The sequence below is a fragment of the Etheostoma spectabile genome, unplaced genomic scaffold (assembly GCF_008692095.1).
Source record: "Etheostoma spectabile isolate EspeVRDwgs_2016 unplaced genomic scaffold, UIUC_Espe_1.0 scaffold00019055, whole genome shotgun sequence".
Lineage (NCBI taxonomy): Eukaryota > Metazoa > Chordata > Actinopteri > Perciformes > Percidae > Etheostoma > Etheostoma spectabile.
Window position 1 is genome coordinate 2757 of NW_022604650.1, and position 17630 is coordinate 20386.

Genomic DNA, 17630 nt, shown 5'->3' on the forward strand with positions numbered 1-17630 from the left:
GGAACGGACCGGGAGGCACACCAGAGCGACGGACGCCGCCTGGGCCTACAGCTGCGCCGCGTCATCCATCACCACCATGGCGAGCTATGCTAGCGAGGCTAATGCTAGCGAACGGAGGCTAATGCTAGCGGACGCCGCCGTAGCCTACAGCTGCGCCGCGTCATCCACCACCATGCCAGGGGAGCTAATGCTAGCGAGGCTAATGCTAGCGGAGCGGAGGCTAACGGAGCTGTCCCCGGGCTGTGACGTAGGTTCCCCTGCCCCCACGCGATCCTGGTCCAAGCTGCACCGGGCCTGCCCTCCAGCGGACCGCCGGCCTCTCAGGGAACAGGGCCTATTAATCTCGGGTGAAAGATGAACATTTGAGTTACACAGAAGGTTCAATAAATCACTGTTCTATGATGTTATAATACAATACATAATAGCATAATAAATTTAACTATTTTTTGAATTCATAAGAGATTTCTATACTCACCTGAGTTACAGTTAACACATAAAAGATTGATTTACTTACCTGAGTTATAGTTAATACATAATAGACTGATATACTTACCTGAGTTACAGCTGGTACATAAAAGATTAATATACTTACCTGAGTTACAGCTGGTACACAAAAGATTAATATACTTACTTTAACCATAATTAATATCTGAATTTCAGTGGGTTCACCTGTGTGAGGGGGCCTGGGTTGCCAGGTATGGGGGTGTTTCTAGTTTGTGCATTTTAGGGCAACTATATCCACCTCGGTGGTATATTTCCCTACCCTACCCAATCCTAACCCTAACCCCTAACCCTAACCCTAACCCTAACCCTAACCCCTAACCCTAACACCTAACTCCAACCCAATCATGGGATACGAACCTAATCTGAAAGGATCAACTAGCAAAACTTGACGCCCGACATGGGATCAAGCAGCCACGGAAACCAGAAAGGGTTACACAAAAACCCAACAACCCAGATGGATAAAAAACCCTACCGTTTCATGGACTACCGATTTTAACCCAGTCATGGGACACAAATCTAACCAGAGAAGAACGACCTGGCAGAACCCGATACCCTGACGTAGGATACAAACAAAGGTAACTGGAAAAGTTACATCCAACAACCCAATATGGGACGCGTAATAAAAATAGACAACCAAATTATAGAAATATATGAAAAGACAATACGGGAAAGATGAATACCTGGTGACTCTGTCAGCTCGGCTGCGGCGAAGAGCTCGTCTCTATTTCCCCGGTATATTCAGTCTGCCCCTGTATTACATATTATATATTAAATAATAGCGCGTAAAGATGGTGATATAATCGGAGACGTTGTCAGCTTGGCTGCGACGAAGAATGCATCTCTGCTGCGGCGTAGAGTGCATCTCTGCTTCTTCGATTATTGTAATCATCTCAAAACACTTATTGATAAACTATGCTAATCTCAGATCTGAGAGTCGCGAGCCATTTAATTAATAATATTACGATGACGCTGCCCCTAATGGCCATCTGTATAATAACCCATGTGTAACACTGCCCCCTGTGGTCATTTATATTATTATATATCTTGTTACATCACTACCCCTAGTGGCCAAATTTTATTAAAAAAAAAAAAAAAAAAAAAAAAAAAAAACTTGCGTGGAACACTGCCCCCAATGGCCATTTAATTAACAACCTTAGGATACGCTGCCCCTAGTGGCCATCTATACAATACCCTTGAATAACACTGCCCCTAGTGGTCATTTATATTAAGACAATTATCTGGTTACGTCGCTACCCCTAGTGGCCAATTTTATTTAATAAAAAAACTTGCGGGTAACACTGCCCCCGGTGGCCATTTAATTAATAGCCTTGAGATGGCGCTGCCCCTGGTGGCCATCCATATAATAACCCATGAGTAACACTGCCCCTAGTGGTCATTTATATTATGACAATTATCTTGTTACATCGCTACCCCTAGTGGCCAAATTTAATTATAAAGCGTGTGTGAAACACTGCCCCCGATGGCTATTTAATATAATCTTAAAATGCCGCTGCCCCTAGTGGCCATCTATATGATAACCCATGAGTAACACTGCCCCCAGTGGTCATTTACATATTAAGACAATTATCTTATTACGTCACTACCCCTAGTGGCCAAATTTTATTAAAAAACTTGCTGTAACACTGCCCCCGGTGGCCATTTAATTAATAAACCTTAAGATGACGCTGCCCCTAGTGGCCATCTATGTAATAACCCATGAGTAACACTGCCCCTAGTGGCATTTATATTACAATTGAAGCCATTGACAACATCACCCCTAGTGGGCAACTCTATTATTGCACTTTAACATTGGAATCCAGCCACTTCTTACTGCCACCTAGTGCGACTCAAGAAACTAATTTCTTATTGGACGGCAACCTTTAATTTATTCGTCGCAATGCATTAGGGACGTGCACCACGACTTAACAATATCATTTGTACGACGACTACTCCGACTCCGACGGAATTGGCCCAAAAATTCAGAGCATCTGAGGACTCATCTTTCTAGGTGAGTCACTCTGCATACCTGGGTTGTGCGGTGTATGGGACACAGGTTTATGCATGTACTTAGGTATAGAGCTCTAAAACCTTTCCTGGGGTCTTGCGTTGTATGGTACACAGGAAAGGTCTAAAAACTGTTTTGAAGTTTAAAATTTTCATAAAAAAATTTTTTCTTCAAAAATCCATATTGGCTCCTTAATTAGCTTTAGCTTCAGCATTTCCTGGGACTGTGCGTTGTATGGAGTACAGGAATGCCATAATAAAATAACTGGCCCTCTGCTGCTGGGTTATTTTTAGAAAGGCAACTTGGCCCTATGCTGGGTTGCTTTTAGGAAGGCGGCTTTGGCCCTAGGCGGGGTTGCTTTCAAGAAGGGGCCTGGCCCTATGCTGGGTCCTTCTTAGATTTATGACCCAGAAACTTCCAGACCTTCTAGACCTTCAGAAACCAAAGCTTCGGCCTTGTTCTGGCGAAACCCGGGATACCTAGCGGTGTTAAGAACGGTTCGTCAGACAGGCGGTAAGTATGCGGCCCCCCGTGTCCGCCTCTAGGACAGCACTGCGGGAGTGGTGGTCCAGGGCATCAGGACCTTAAACGTAGCCCAGTCTTCTACGAGGTTTAGCCTCACCCAATGCAACAGCCCATCTGCACCACATACGTCTGATTTGGTCCTTATCTGGTCAAAACCAAATGGAATCCTCCAAAATTTTTTAACCACCTAAATTCATCATCCCCTGACCAGCTTAGGTGGTCAGGCCGTGGATGCAGGGACCTAGGCCCCCCGACTTGGACCTCCGCTAACGATTAGCTGTTTTAGCCGATAGCTTCTTTTGAACTTTAAATTAATTAGGCATCTTGCTTACTTTACTTACCAAACTTACTTACCTCCAATAACCCCAACTAATTAGACCTTTTTTAGCTTTTATACTTACCTTTTTACTTACCCATTTACTTACCTCCGTTTGTCTTTAACCGATAGCTCCTCTTCCTGATTTAAACCAGTGTATTACCCTCATAATTATTAGACCTTTGTAAATTTATACTTACTTTTATACTTACCTACAATTTTATTCCAGGTGATCACCTATTAGGTTCCTAACTCAGTTGTACAGAAGTAGTTTTCTTAAACATAGCAGTAGACTCCTTGTAAACTTGATCCTTAATCTCTAAAAACATGACGTTATGATCCAAATTATGTCTCGATCCGTATCCCCCTTAAAAATGTATAGCCTCTTTATAAAATTCATAACCCGAAAAACTAGCACTACTTTTAAAACCCAATTGGCTGGGACACCACCCGGGGCTTGATCAACCCTGGGTGGGCCGCCCTCAGTGGAGAGTGTCTAGTTGGTAATGGCCGAAACACTTGATGATACTGAGGTTCACTACTGATGATGTGCTCCCAAATTTAGGATGTACTAAATATAGGACTTAAAATAGGACTTAAAACCGCTAACACACTAACTGCAACTCTGTTTAAAAAAAAAAAACCCTTCCCCTCCCTCCTCCACCTCCTCTAGACAGAGGGATGGACATCTCTCTCTCTCTCTCTCTTATCCACCTCCTCTAGACAGAGGATGGATCTTTCTCTTATCCACCTCCTCTAGACAGAGGAATGGATCTTCTCTTATCCACCTCCTCTAGACAGAGGGATGGATCTTTCTCTTATCCACCTCCTCTAGACAGAGGGATGGATCTCTCTTTTTTATCCACCTCCTCTAGACAGAGGGTTGGATCTTTCTCTTATCCACCTCCTCTAGACAGAGGGATGGATCTTTCTCTTTCTCTTATCCACCTCCTCTAGACAGAGGGATGGATCTTTCTCTTATCCACCTCCTCTAGACAGAGGGATGGATTTCAATCTTCTCCCCTCCCCTCCCCCACCCCCCTAAGGTTGAGGTTTGGTCGAAAGGTCTCTTTCACCGCCTCCTTTAGCAGAGGATTGTATATAACCACTCTGAAGGTTATCCCAATATGGGATCCCTGAGGGTTAACGCTTTAGTGGTTGGAATTTGATTGACATGCGATGGCCCCTGCATACCTTAGTCTCCATTCAACTGCGTAGTCGTCGGACGCGTGGGAGGCTACTGGGATCCGAACACACCTAACCCTAACCCCCTAACCCTAACCCCTAACCCTAACCCTTTACTTCTAAGGTTCTGAATAGATTAATTAATCCACGGGCAGGGCTTTTTAACAGACACAATGTTTGATTTCATAGGCCACTTCATCTATGTATGGGTGTGTGTGTGTGTGTGTGTATATGTATGTATGTATGTATGTATGTATTATGTATATATATATATATATATATATATATACATACACATACATATACACACACACACACACACCACACACACACACACACCCACACACACACACACAGTACAGGCCAAAAATTTGGACACACCTCATTCAATGCGTTTTCTTTATTTTCATGACTATTTACATTGTAGATTATCACTTTAGGCATCAAAACTATGAATGAACACATGTGGAATTATGTACTTAACAAAAAAGTTTGAAATAACCGAAAACAAGTCATTCTAGTTTCTTCAAAGTAGCCACCTTTGCTTTTTCGATAGTGCTGCAAACCCTTGGAGTTCTCTCATTGAGCCTCATCAGGTACTCACCTGAAATGGTTTCACTTCACAGGTGGGCCTTGTCAGGGTTAATTGGTGGAATTTCTTGCCTTATTAATGGACTTGGGACCATCAGCTGTGTTGTACAGATGTCAGTTTGAAACAGTCGACAGCCCTATTGGACAACTGTTAGAATTCTATCATGGCAAGAACTAATCAACTAAGTAAAGAAACGAGTGGCCATCATTACTTCAAGAAATAAAGGTCAGTCGATCCGGAAATTGCAAAACTTTTGAATGTGTCCCCAAGTGCAGTCACAAATCCATCAAGCGCTACAACAAAACTGGCTCACATGAGGACCCGCCCCAGGAAAGGAAGACCAAGAGTCCCCTCTGCTGCTGAGGATAAGTTCATCTGACTCACCAGCCTCAGAAATCAAAAGTTAACAGCAGCTCAGATTAGAGAGCAGATGAGTACCACACAGAGTGCTAGCAGCAGACACATCTCTAGAACAATTGTTAAGAGGAGACTGGATCAGGCCTTCATGGTCAAATAGCAGCTAGGAAACCACTTCACTTCATTGGTTACCAGTGATTTTTAGAATGCACTTCAAAATTTTGGTCTTAACTTTTAGAGCCCTACAAGGACAGGCCCCCCCATACATCTCAGACCTGATACAGCTGCGTACCCTCACGCAGTCTGAGATCAACAGGTCAGAGACTATTAGTTGCCCCCCTTACACATTTTAAAACTAGGGGGACCGTTCTTTTCAGGTTGTTGCACCGAGGTTGTGGAACGCTTTGCCTCCTTCCATGCGCTGCTTAGATTGTGTGGAAAATTTTAAAACTCAGTTGAAAACTCTGCTTTTTAAGAGGCTTTTAACTAGATTGTAGGTGGTTAGGCTGGTCTTATGTGTACGTGTTATTCTTTTGTTTTTGTTTTTTGTAATGCACTGTATGTATGAGAGTTGTTAATGCTTCCTTTTGTTGTGAAGCACTTTGTGATCTTTATCTGAGAAAAGTGCTATACAAATAAATTTTACTTACTTACTTACTTACTTACATACATACATACATACATACATACATATTCTCTCTTCCTCTCTGTCACGCCTCTTTAGATGGCAGAGGTGAAAAGACTTCAGCAGAGGATACATCAGTGTATCTTCGATTATAGCTCCTCTTCCAGGGAGACTCCTCGCTCCTCAATGTGCATTTTAGGAATTGGGACGTCCTTGATGATGCCTGGATATGATTTCTAGGTCACAAGCCCGAGGACCAACATGTCAAGGTGGTACAAATTTGGGAATTGGGAAAGGCCCTAGGTTGTGTGCAGCCTGAAGAAACACTTGCAGAAGGTAGGAAGAATGAAAGACCTACCCCTCCCTGCATGTTTTTCCAGTAAAAAATGTACATTAGAGCTTATAATGGAAAGAATGAGTACCAGTTGGAACAAACATACTTTTGTTCCTCCCAAATAAAAAAACTGAAAATCTGCAGTTTTACCCTACAGCCAGGAAATCACTGGGTTAATGCCCTTGATACTGGACATGTACAGATGAAATTAGTACTGAAATTGCATTTGCTAATACCTCAACACATCAACTGTTTTTTTAATAACAAGTTTTACCATTTAAATAGCATGTGAAATAGCAAAAACAAGTTGAATATAGCCTATTGTACAGCACAAGGACAAAACAGCAAAATGTTTGTTCCACTTGTTGAAATTGTGATGCGACAATGTCAATCAGTGAAAAACACATTCAGCTGAACTGCCATTTAAAATACTCCAACACTAAATACTAAAAACCAACTGGCTCAGTCATTTTATGAAGAAAGCTTAATATTCCTTAGTGGTTGGATTAACATTATAGCATATTTCTCCTGTTACATTAAAATAAATGCAGCAGGTGCCCATTGATTTTGAAAGTCAATTAGCGAACCGTAGAAACTTAATTGTGTAAACTATTACACAAGTAAACTTTGATATCTAGAAACTGCAATAAGCTAATATTGGCCAGTCCGGCACTGGCTCAAGTTTTTAAGTTTCAAGACTCTGCCAATTGATTTCCCTACCCTACGGAAAGGAATAGAATCCACTGAATGCCCAGAACAGTAGTCTTTAAGATGCCTGCATTCATCTGAAGACAGACAATAATACTGGAAAAACAACTGCAAATCCTGACTATTAAAAGAAGTCAGGGACAATAAGTAAACGACTTCTGTAAACAAGACAAAGAACATTTCAATTTATCAGATTCCAAGGTATATGCTTTCATTACTGTTTTTCAATGTGTTTGCCACCATTGCATTTGATAATCATAAATAAATGACTGACAATTACAATGGCTTCTACTCTTAAAGGATTATTCCAGTTTATTAAAACGTGGATCTTTTTCATTGCTTTTGATCTAGGCACATCAGACAATCAGACAGCTTTGTCCAGATGATTAAACCACTTTATTTGGACATAAAAGTAAATGTGAGCACACCTGAAATGTTAATAATTCCTTATTGCATAAGACAACTGTGTGCACACAACCACGGTAAATATGATGGTAAATGCTGATGCAGAATGTAGGTCTGTAACCGCTCCATCCTCCCATCCAAATATGGTCTTTTTGCTCCAAAAAAACAAAATGACGACGGCCAAAATGTTAACTTGAGGCTTCACAAACCAATGGTTGGTGTCACCGTGGCTATGTCCAGTTCTGTTATACAGTCTATAAATCCAAGTCAATAAAGCAGAATTATCCTTTGCGTTTCCAAAATTTTGACTTTGAATGTTATTTAATAGTACCAATCCTGTATTCCTATGTCCTTCAGTTAGAGGTCATGAGTGAAACTAGGTTTTAGACTGGTCAGCAGCTGGCTAATCAAAGATAATAATCGGACCACTTCCCTTTGATGATCAACTATCAAAAAAATAAACTCTTTTACAAATGAACACAGTATTTACACACACACGATTGTGGAAAGCTTGGTACTTCATTGTAAATTGCTTCAAATTGACTCCACCAGCTGCCTGGCATCCTGGCGTGGACAACAGCTGGCTGTCTTCTGCATTACTGACTGTAATTATCACATTGTTTAGTACCGCTTCTATGGGCTAAGTTTTGTAGAAAATATGACTTGTTGCTGCTTTTTGTAAATGTTTGTATGTACATTAGCAAACACTTTTTACAGGAAACTACCAACTGAGGTAGCAAAGGGAAACAAGTGAACTGGCGCAGGGCTGCTTCTTCATCTGACCACAGTTGTGGCTCTTAAAGCCAACTTCAAGCTTCCATATTGTTATTGTACACCTATGAAATATTTTGGAACAAATTCAGTCCAGCTGTATGCCACAGGGCTATAGGAGATGAGACTCATCTTCTGTCCTTTTGCTGCAGTGCTGATTTGTAATGGTAATAATGAGACTTTAAAACAGGATAATGATGTTTTTCATGCTCACAGCTCCACATTCCGGTTGGGATGTGTGTTGAAGTTTTTGCCTCCTCTGTCTCTGGTATAATGTTGAAATGCAGAAAAACAGATTCACAGATTGAACAAGAGGGGTGTGTTTTTAACTTCTTATGTTACAAATGTGAGCTCCTTTTAAAGGCTGTGTAACACTGGTCTACAAAGTCAAGATCAGCATCTGTCAGCTGACACTGTCCACATTAGTGCACTGATCGTTTCACCCAACACAAAATGGTGTGCTTGCTCACATGTTTTTAGCAACATTACAAATGACAGAGAACAAGGATGCTTAGAGACAGTAACACGGGACAACCTCACCAAAGTCTTCCATTGGCTGGATTTTTCCAGAGTTGACATTACATTTAGTCCTAGTGAAGAAGAAGCAGGTGTGTTGGCACATGAAATCACACATCCAGTATTAAAGAGCTTCTTCTTCCACAGTGCCAGATGCTTCTCGACTCTCCCATTTCAGTAGATTACATCACATTCCACTGTGTTCCATTATTTAGTCTGTACATCCCAAACGAATGGGTTTGGCACAATAATGTCCCGCTGTGTAAGGTCTGCTCTCATTCAAATGACATGAGGTTTGCTGGCATCTGTTGAACAAAAAAACCAGAAATATAGCACAGAAATTAAAAACGGGAAAGTGATTGGCTGTGCCAAAAATGAAGAAAAGCCACAAGCCACTCACATGTCTCATTTAGAAGCTACTCCTTGTCTTTATTAGTTTCATCCCAATTTTAATTGATTGATTTTTATAGATCTTTCAATTTATATATTATCACCTTCTAAGTTGTTATGGTGAATGTGTTATCAAACCTATTTACTGTGTATACTGTATTTAGCAGATACAAAGCAACATTAAAATTAATTTGGAATAATGTGCTGTTTGGTGACGTGATGAATGTTAGACTCTCAGTTGCTAATGCTCCACTGTGTTCAGTAGCTGTTAGGAGCACATAGTACACACTGTAGTACACACAACTGCTGAAAATGAGATTGATGAGAGTGCTGAGACACTGAAACACTAAATTATAAAAAACAGCAGAGTTGGGTTAAAATTCTCTGTGAGTGGACTTTGTCTTCCTAAGGGAAACACTGCTGGCTCTTATTGATGATCCCATTATACTGTACACTTTTGACCCATGATGGTAACATTATGGCCATATTTGTAAATTGATTCAGTAAGTATTTAAAGCAAGAAACATGGCTAATGCTTTTAAATACAAATCTAATTTTTAATCTATTTGTAATATTACACACAAGAAATTGGTCTTGGTTTGTGTTTCCCTGCTTCTCTGTATTTATTGTTAGAACTCTTTTATATTATATACTGTTTATTACAATTTCTATTCATCTGTCTCCACAGGAAAAAGTCACTTCTGGTCCAGGCAGATTGGGGAGTATGTGTGTTGCATACCTGGGGTCTGCTGCTCCTACAAGCCTCTTCCAGGTTTTTGTGCCAGATGATCGCTGAAAACCTGGATCCTGTCTGGAACTTGTAAACATTGCCTGTGAAGTGCAACACATTTCTTTGTGTGATTATCTGAATTTAAATGAGGACAGAGAAAACAGAGAGCGGAGTGTGAAGCTGACCTTTATCTGGGTCATTGAGCTGGAAGATGTTGGTCTGGCTGGGTCATCTGGCAGAACCACCATCCATCCCGTCACACACACCTTCTTGCAGGGGTTGGACTTATACTGTGGCAGACACAAACACAGCGGCTCACATTCAAACCAAGCTAATGGCTGCCATTGAAGCCTATGGTCATAGCACAGCTACATAGTGACTTGTGCATCTCATTAAAAAAGTACTAGACAACAGGCTATGGAGACAGGAAAAGACAAGATGTGATTGTTCAGCTGTTTTCTCCATTAAGTCAGTAACGGTTGATAGTGAAGACAACATGAAGCAACGGTCTACTTTTGACATCTAGGAAAGAAACTCTGTTGCATGTTAAACAACACAATGTTTGGTTTGGCATCCCCCCCCCCCCCCGCTAAATAACTTGCTGCATATTATTTACTAAATTCCATAGCACTCACCCCTATGTTAGCAGCGTTCAGACTGAAAGCAGCACTGAGTGAAAAGCTGTCACATTGCAAAGTCTGACCAAGTCTTGTTATTTAATCATCAAACTCACATGTTTCCTCTCAGAGGCCCTCAGTGCTTTGGCCCCATAGAATGTCAGTGTTGATCCAGACAGACTGATCCAAAATCTGCTCCACGATGACAACTGCAACACAGCAAAAAAGGGGTGTGCTGAAACATCTGCTGACATTTGCTGACGTGGTCAACTGTATTGGAAGAAAACAGAATCATATCAAAATCTCTGTACCTTGGGCTTCCGTCCCTCCTTCAGCAGTGTTTTCCTTCGCAGGGGTCCTTCAATAGCCACACTGCCAGCCTCACTGCATCCATAGCGAGGTGGGCCGCAGAAGCGCTAAGGGTGTTGGGAAGCAGAGAAGAGATGGGGGGGATCCAGACACAAACATAATAATAAGCAAGTGAAACAGATTCCTTCCAAGTACTCAGAGTTTACAGAGTGACACAATATGCTGCTCTGTGATAGGACAGTGATGGCTCTGCAGTATGTTCATTGGTATAGAAGGTGGATTTGTCCTTTAGGTGTCCCTGCACTGATTTAGGCTTAAAAAGTAGTTCTTGACAAAGCACTGGGCTACTTGGTTGTGGTATATTTTTCTTATTTTTATCCTGCTATAGAGGTTAACAACAGAAAATGTGTTAACTATGTTCACCAATGAAAGGGTAAGCGACTTCTCCACTGACATCAGCCTCAATGGACCAAATATCAATGCAGTCACAGATGTGGAATGAAAAGATCAAAACAGTATATGATGATGACAGCAAACGGTCTTACAGAGAGAACATGGACATTAGGGTTCCCAAAGCTCTTCTTCTACTTAGATAATAATAACAAAAGACAAACATGAAGCACAGCTCCTCTGCACCAACGTTTCACACTATAACAGTTAGGGATGGGTTCAAATAATTCCATTCTTCAATTACAATCAACCTTTGAGTGATCGGATACTTATAAATAAAATCCAGAAATTTATCTTTTAATATCTTTCTTTTTACAATGTATGTCTATCCCCACCACAAATATTTCGGGGGTTAATTGTTAATGCAAGCATTAACCTTGTCCATTATTTAAAATATCTGAGTGGAAGTTCTTGTTTGTACAATTTACAGCAAAAGTTCTCTGAGAATAAATTTTATATCCAAGCTAATTTTGTTTTGTAACTCAAATTTCCCTGACCTATTAATATTAAATTGGAAATGTAATGAAATCGGGACCTTGCAAATTGGAATCCAATCGATTTGGAAAATGGAAATCAATGGCCAATGGATCGCAGCCTGCAATCAAAGATGGAGGATGAATTCATAGTGAATTCATGCAATTACACATCTTCATACCTCTTTGACCAAACTAAAAGCGGTTGATCGATGAAACACCAGCCTTTAGATTCTGACTATACTCACTGAAGCAGTGCAGTGAGTATAGTTATTAACACATAGTGAGCTAGAAGTTTACGCGCTCTTTGCTAGATTCTATTTGTCAAGAATCCCCCCATGAGTCATGCACCAACACATCCAGTTTTCCTGGAAGAGTATGAAGGAGACTATTGAGGATAAATAATCAGCTTTGGATCCTTGAAGGTTTTAGCAGTTAGCATCTGATTCTAGGAAAGATGACACGTGAGCTGACTCTCCTCTAAAGTATCCTGCCAGCTTTTGGCTTTTAGACCGTGTTTCATAGTATATTTTAAATCCTGTTTTAGACTGTGATTGTAATTAAAGGGTTGGTTCACCCAATTACAAAACAACACATTTGCTGAGCTTCGAGCTATGTAGCTAGTTTTTGTAGTTTTGTTGAATTTATACTTATATACAGCCCCACAACCAAATTCTTTTCCAAGAAGTTGAGTAAAAAAGAAAGACTTTGGCAGGAGAAGGGCCTGGACCAGCTTGCTAAACTCTATGAATTAAGTGATTTGAGGGCTTAAAATGTAAATATTTTCAGTTGAATTTAGGGTTAGGGTTAACATTTAACATAAAAAAATACATGCTCAAAAATAGAACACAATCCTAAACAATCTATACCGAGAAGATTTAGCTCTTACGTTTATGAAACTTTACGCTTAAACTCAAATTATTCTACTGACCACATCAGAAGAAAGAGAGGATGTATGGGCAACAATCATAAAAAAAATACACTTACTAAAATAATTCATTATAATTTTGGGGACGGACGGACGGACTACTCACTAACACCACCAGAGAGACCATTCAAAATATTACATTGATTTAATTTTTACTAATAATAAAGGGCAGAGCTGGTCTGGGCTCTCCTAAATGCCCTAAAGTGATATGGAAATGGGCACATAGCTACAAATGTTTTGGAAATGTATAAAGAAACCAATATTTTTGGGAGATTTTAAAGATTAAATGGTTACCTTGGTTAGATATAATTTGAAACTACAACATCATTAGTACATTTTAGCAGTGGAAATGCCTACAATGCTATATTGATTGGAATACTCTTGTACATAGCAGGGAAGACTATTCTTAATTTCTGGATCTCTAAGAACACTCTTGCGTTTGACTATTGGTATAAGGAAGTATCTCTGGAAAATGGAAACCCGTTTGGACACAGTGGGCCCCACTGGACTGAACTTTGTCTTTCCCCAGTTAACAACATGAGAATTTACTTCAGCCTATTCTAGCAATTTGAATGTAATAATGGCCACCTGGCGGAGTGTGCATTCGGTTTTGTCTTGATTTATCGTTGTTTTGTCTCTGTCTTATTTAGTATTATGTATGTATGTATAGTGGATGGAAGTGAAATATGTGAATTGACTGCCAGAGCCCCAATAACAAAAGTACTTCCACCAGTATAAGGTGAAGGGATGAGGTAAGATAAAACAGTCAAATTCCTATTTGTTCTTATTTAAAGTCATAATGACTCTCCCACAGTTCACTGTACCTGTAAACATAGCCGTGGCTCCGGGGGGAGTTGCGAAGTGGGACCCTCCAGTTGGGGCCCAGTGTTGCGTACATGCGGCCCCTGTTTGTCACACATGGTCATAGTCAGTCTCAGGCTCATGGGGTTAACCTTTTCCTTAGAAGAACTGTTCAGTGTATCCATAGGCATTATAAAAGAAGTGGACGTAGCATCCGGGATGTCACCACTGTTTGTGGAGCGCCGTCGCCATCTTGTTTTTTTTGGAACCAGAAGTAACCAAATTTGGACTGGAAATAAATGATCAGCTAACTCTAGCACTAGCTACTTAGCTTGGTTGTTGTCGTTCCACAAGTCCGAAGGGCCATTATTCTTAAACCCCAATTGTTGGAGAAATGTCCCAGTGGACTGGAAGCTCATTGGTCTGACATCCCGTTATCTTACTAACAAAAGCACACTGTTGCAAAGGCCCGAAAATACACACTCTCGCTTAATGACTTTTTAGCCCTTAATATATTAGTGTATTTCGATGTAAAGTGATCATTTTAACCCAAACCATGAGCTTTACCTAACCCTAACCTAAATTTTTGTGCTTAAACCAAGCCAGACCTCAAGCACGGCGTTTTAACACAATACATCAATAATAAAGCATGTAAAATACACCACAATATTAAGGGAAGAAGACGACTAATGGCCTAACTAATCTCTAAACCATAAATAATGGCAGTGCGTCATTACTGTTTGTTTGACAAAATAAAATTTCTATATTACTACGTACTTCCTCTTATTGCGGGACCATGTTTCACTTGACTTGTTAAATTATGATTTAGTAAATCAACATTACTAAAATGTTTTGACTGAATCATCAAGTTTATTACTTAACTTTTATTCATGTTGGTTGAATGTGTTGTTAATAGTTGACAGTAAGAAAAAGTTAAAAGACTATAAAAGACTTTATTTTCCTCATCATCAGTTATATAAAATGTAAATTTATTTTTAAACAGACTTTCCACAATTTAATCAGTCTTCTGATAAATTTGACGGATTTAATCAAGTCAAGTCATCTAATTGCGTGAATATGCTGATAGGCGGTGTTTCGGCATGTCAAACCAGTTGGTTAAGGTTCCACATCTTCCTAAAGTGTGTTTTCAATTGGTTCACAGAATGGCATTAAAATTAAACATCAGCTGGCTAAGTCTACAGATTTGGCTTCACTTTTGAGACCGGAAAGCTCCGCCCACTTCTTTCATACAGTCTCTGAGTGGATCTCATTCAAACCATACAGAGTACTGAATGACAGCCATGATGATATCTAATCCATCCAGAGACCTTTTTATTCTGGCCATTCTGTGTTCTTGCTGGGAGAGGTTGACAGAGACATACAGTGGATTAAATAGACACTGGATACTAGCAACATTTAAAAGCATTGATATTGAATGTACAATGAATATGATGCAGGCACGGGTCACAGCTCTATTGACCCAAGTATTCCCGTAGCTCTTAGTAGTAACGACAGGCCATGTACCACAGCACTTTAAAGTAGCTGTAGTTTAAACCTCTTCTGAAAAAGCCCAACCTTGATCCAGATGTTTTAGCCAACTATAGACCTATATCCAACCTTCCATTTCTCTCTAAGATTCTTGAGAAAGCAGTCGCCAAACAGCTGTGTGACTTTCTGCATAGCAACAGCTTATTTGAGCATTTTCAGTCAGGATTTAGAGTTCATGATAGCACAGAGACAGCACTTGTGAAAATTACTAATGACCTCCTAATTGCATCAGACAAAAGACTTATCTCTGTACTTGTGTTATTAGATCTTAGCGCTGCATTTGATCCATTGACCATCATATCTTATTACAGGGATTGGAACATTTAATTGGCATTAAAGGGACTGCTCTAAGCTGGTTTAAGTCTTATTTATCAGATCCATCTTTGTTCATGTTAACGATGAATCCTCTGTGCACGCCAAAGTTTAGTCAGGAGTCCCACAAGGATCTGTGCTCGGTCCAATCCTGTTCACTTTATATATGCTTCATTTAGGCATATTATCAGGAAGCACTCCAAAACTTCCATTGTATGCAGATATACTCAATTATATCTATCAATCAAGCCGGATGAAACTATCAGTAAGCTAAACTTCAAATGTGTCTTCAGGATATTAAAAACCTGGATGACCTGTAATATTCTAATGTGACGCATCCGTCATCCGTGACGCATTATCAAAAAGATAGTTAATCTGGATGGCATCACCCTGGCCTCCAGCACCACTGTGAGGAATTGTGGAGTTATCTTTGATCAGGACATGTCCTTTAATTCTCACTTTTTTCACCTACGTAATATTGCAAAAATCAGGAAAATCCTGTCTAAAAATGATGCAGAAAAATAGTCCTGCATTTGTTACTTCTAGGCTGGATTACTGCAATTCTTTATTATCAGCGCTTGAAAAAGTCCAAAAGACTCTTCAGCTGATCAAGAATGCTGCAGCACGTGTTCTGACAGGAACCAGAAAAGAGATCACATCTCTCCTGTTTTAGCTTTTCTTAATTGGCTTCCTGTAAAATCCAGAATAGAATTTAAAATCCTTCTTCTCACTACAAAGCTCTTCATGGTCAGGCACCATCTTATCTTAAAGAGCTCATAGTACCTTACAACCCTACAAGAGCACTACGCTCCCAGAATGCAGGGTTACTGGTGGTTCCTAGAGTCTCTAAAAGTAGAACGGGAGCCAGAGCGTTCAGCTATCAGGCTCCTCTCCTGTGGCACCAGGTTCCAGTCTGGGTTCAGGAGGCAGACATCGTCCCCACATTAAAGCGTGGGCTTAAGACTTTCCTTTTTGATAAAGCTTATAGTTAGGGCATAGAATTGAATATTGTTAGAGAGTGAGGAGTCGCAGCGTACGCCTAACCGGCCCACCTGCTTCTCGTCATAGTTGTCAGATTTATCTATCATATAATCAATAATATAATAATACTAGAGGGAGGCAGGGCATCGATCCGGTTGGGGGAGAGTTTTAGCCTGATCAGGCTCCTCTCTTTACCCGTCTCTCTTGGTTATGCTTTGATAAGCTTATAGTTTAGGACATAGAATTGAATATTGTTAGGGAGTGAGGAGTAGCAGCGTCCGCCTAACCCGGCCCACCTGCTTCTCTCGTCCTGTTGTCAGATTTATCTATCATATATCAATTAAGCTGCAAGCAGCGATGGAGGCCCCTCGCTAACCCCGCCAGTCGGGGTTACTGGCGGAGCCTCTCCTTGCCCCGCGCATTTGCGCGTCACTCGTACCCTGAAATCGTCGCCAATGAAAAGTGAACTCCCTGCTGAGTTCACTGATACCTCAAACAGACTATACGTCATACAGGTCATTATCCGTGAAAGGGGCGTGGCCGCATCATAAGGGGGCGGGTCAAACGTCACCAATAAAAAAGGAAGTCCCTGCTCAGTTCATTGATACCTTACACAAGCCTATACGTCATACAAGTCATTATCTGTGAAAGGGGGCGTGGCCGCATAATAGTGGGGCGGGTCAAACATCACCAATAAAAAAAGAAGTCCCTGCTGAGTTCATTGATACCTTACACAAGCCTATACGTCATACAGGTCACTATCTGTGGAAGGGGGCGTGGCCGCATCATAAGGGGGCGTGTCAAACATCACCAATAAAAAAGGAAGTCTCTGCTGAGTTCATTGATACCTCACACAAGCCTATACGTCATACAGCTCCTTATCTGGGAAAGGGGGCGTGGCCGCATCATAGGGGGGTGGGTCAAACATCACCAATAAAAAGGAAAGTCTCTGCTGAGTTCATTGACACCTCACATAAGTATCTACGTTAAACGGTTCAAATGTTATGAAAGGGGGCGTGGCCGGAGTGACTGGGCGTGGTCATAATATAGGGGCCTCCTCACTATCACATGTAGACACCACATTTTAAGTTTCATGTAAATCGGATGATGTTTGTCATATAAGGCTTATTTCCTGTTGCCAGGTGGTGGCGCTATCTCCAAAAGTCCATATTGGCCTGTAGGTGTCCTCAGGCCTGGACTCTTGGTGTTTGTGGGAAATTTCAAGCAGATACGACAACGTACACTGTA

At 40.8% G+C, this 17630-nt stretch overlaps 1 protein-coding gene across 1 annotated transcript in view; it reads right to left on the minus strand.

Moving 5' to 3' along the window:
* Nucleotides 1-8984: 8984 nt before the first annotated feature.
* The window catches only part of LOC116683586 (ras-specific guanine nucleotide-releasing factor RalGPS1-like), a 106022-nt gene continuing 97376 nt past the window's right edge, over nt 8985-17630 (minus strand). Inside the window, 8 exon segments of the mRNA XM_032509960.1 lie at nt 8985-9148; nt 9973-10064; nt 10149-10178; nt 10181-10253; nt 10697-10789; nt 10892-10996; nt 12832-12841; nt 13565-13645. Coding sequence (XP_032365851.1) covers nt 9119-9148; nt 9973-10064; nt 10149-10178; nt 10181-10253; nt 10697-10789; nt 10892-10996; nt 12832-12841; nt 13565-13645 — 514 coding nt within the window. The 3' untranslated portion in view covers nt 8985-9118.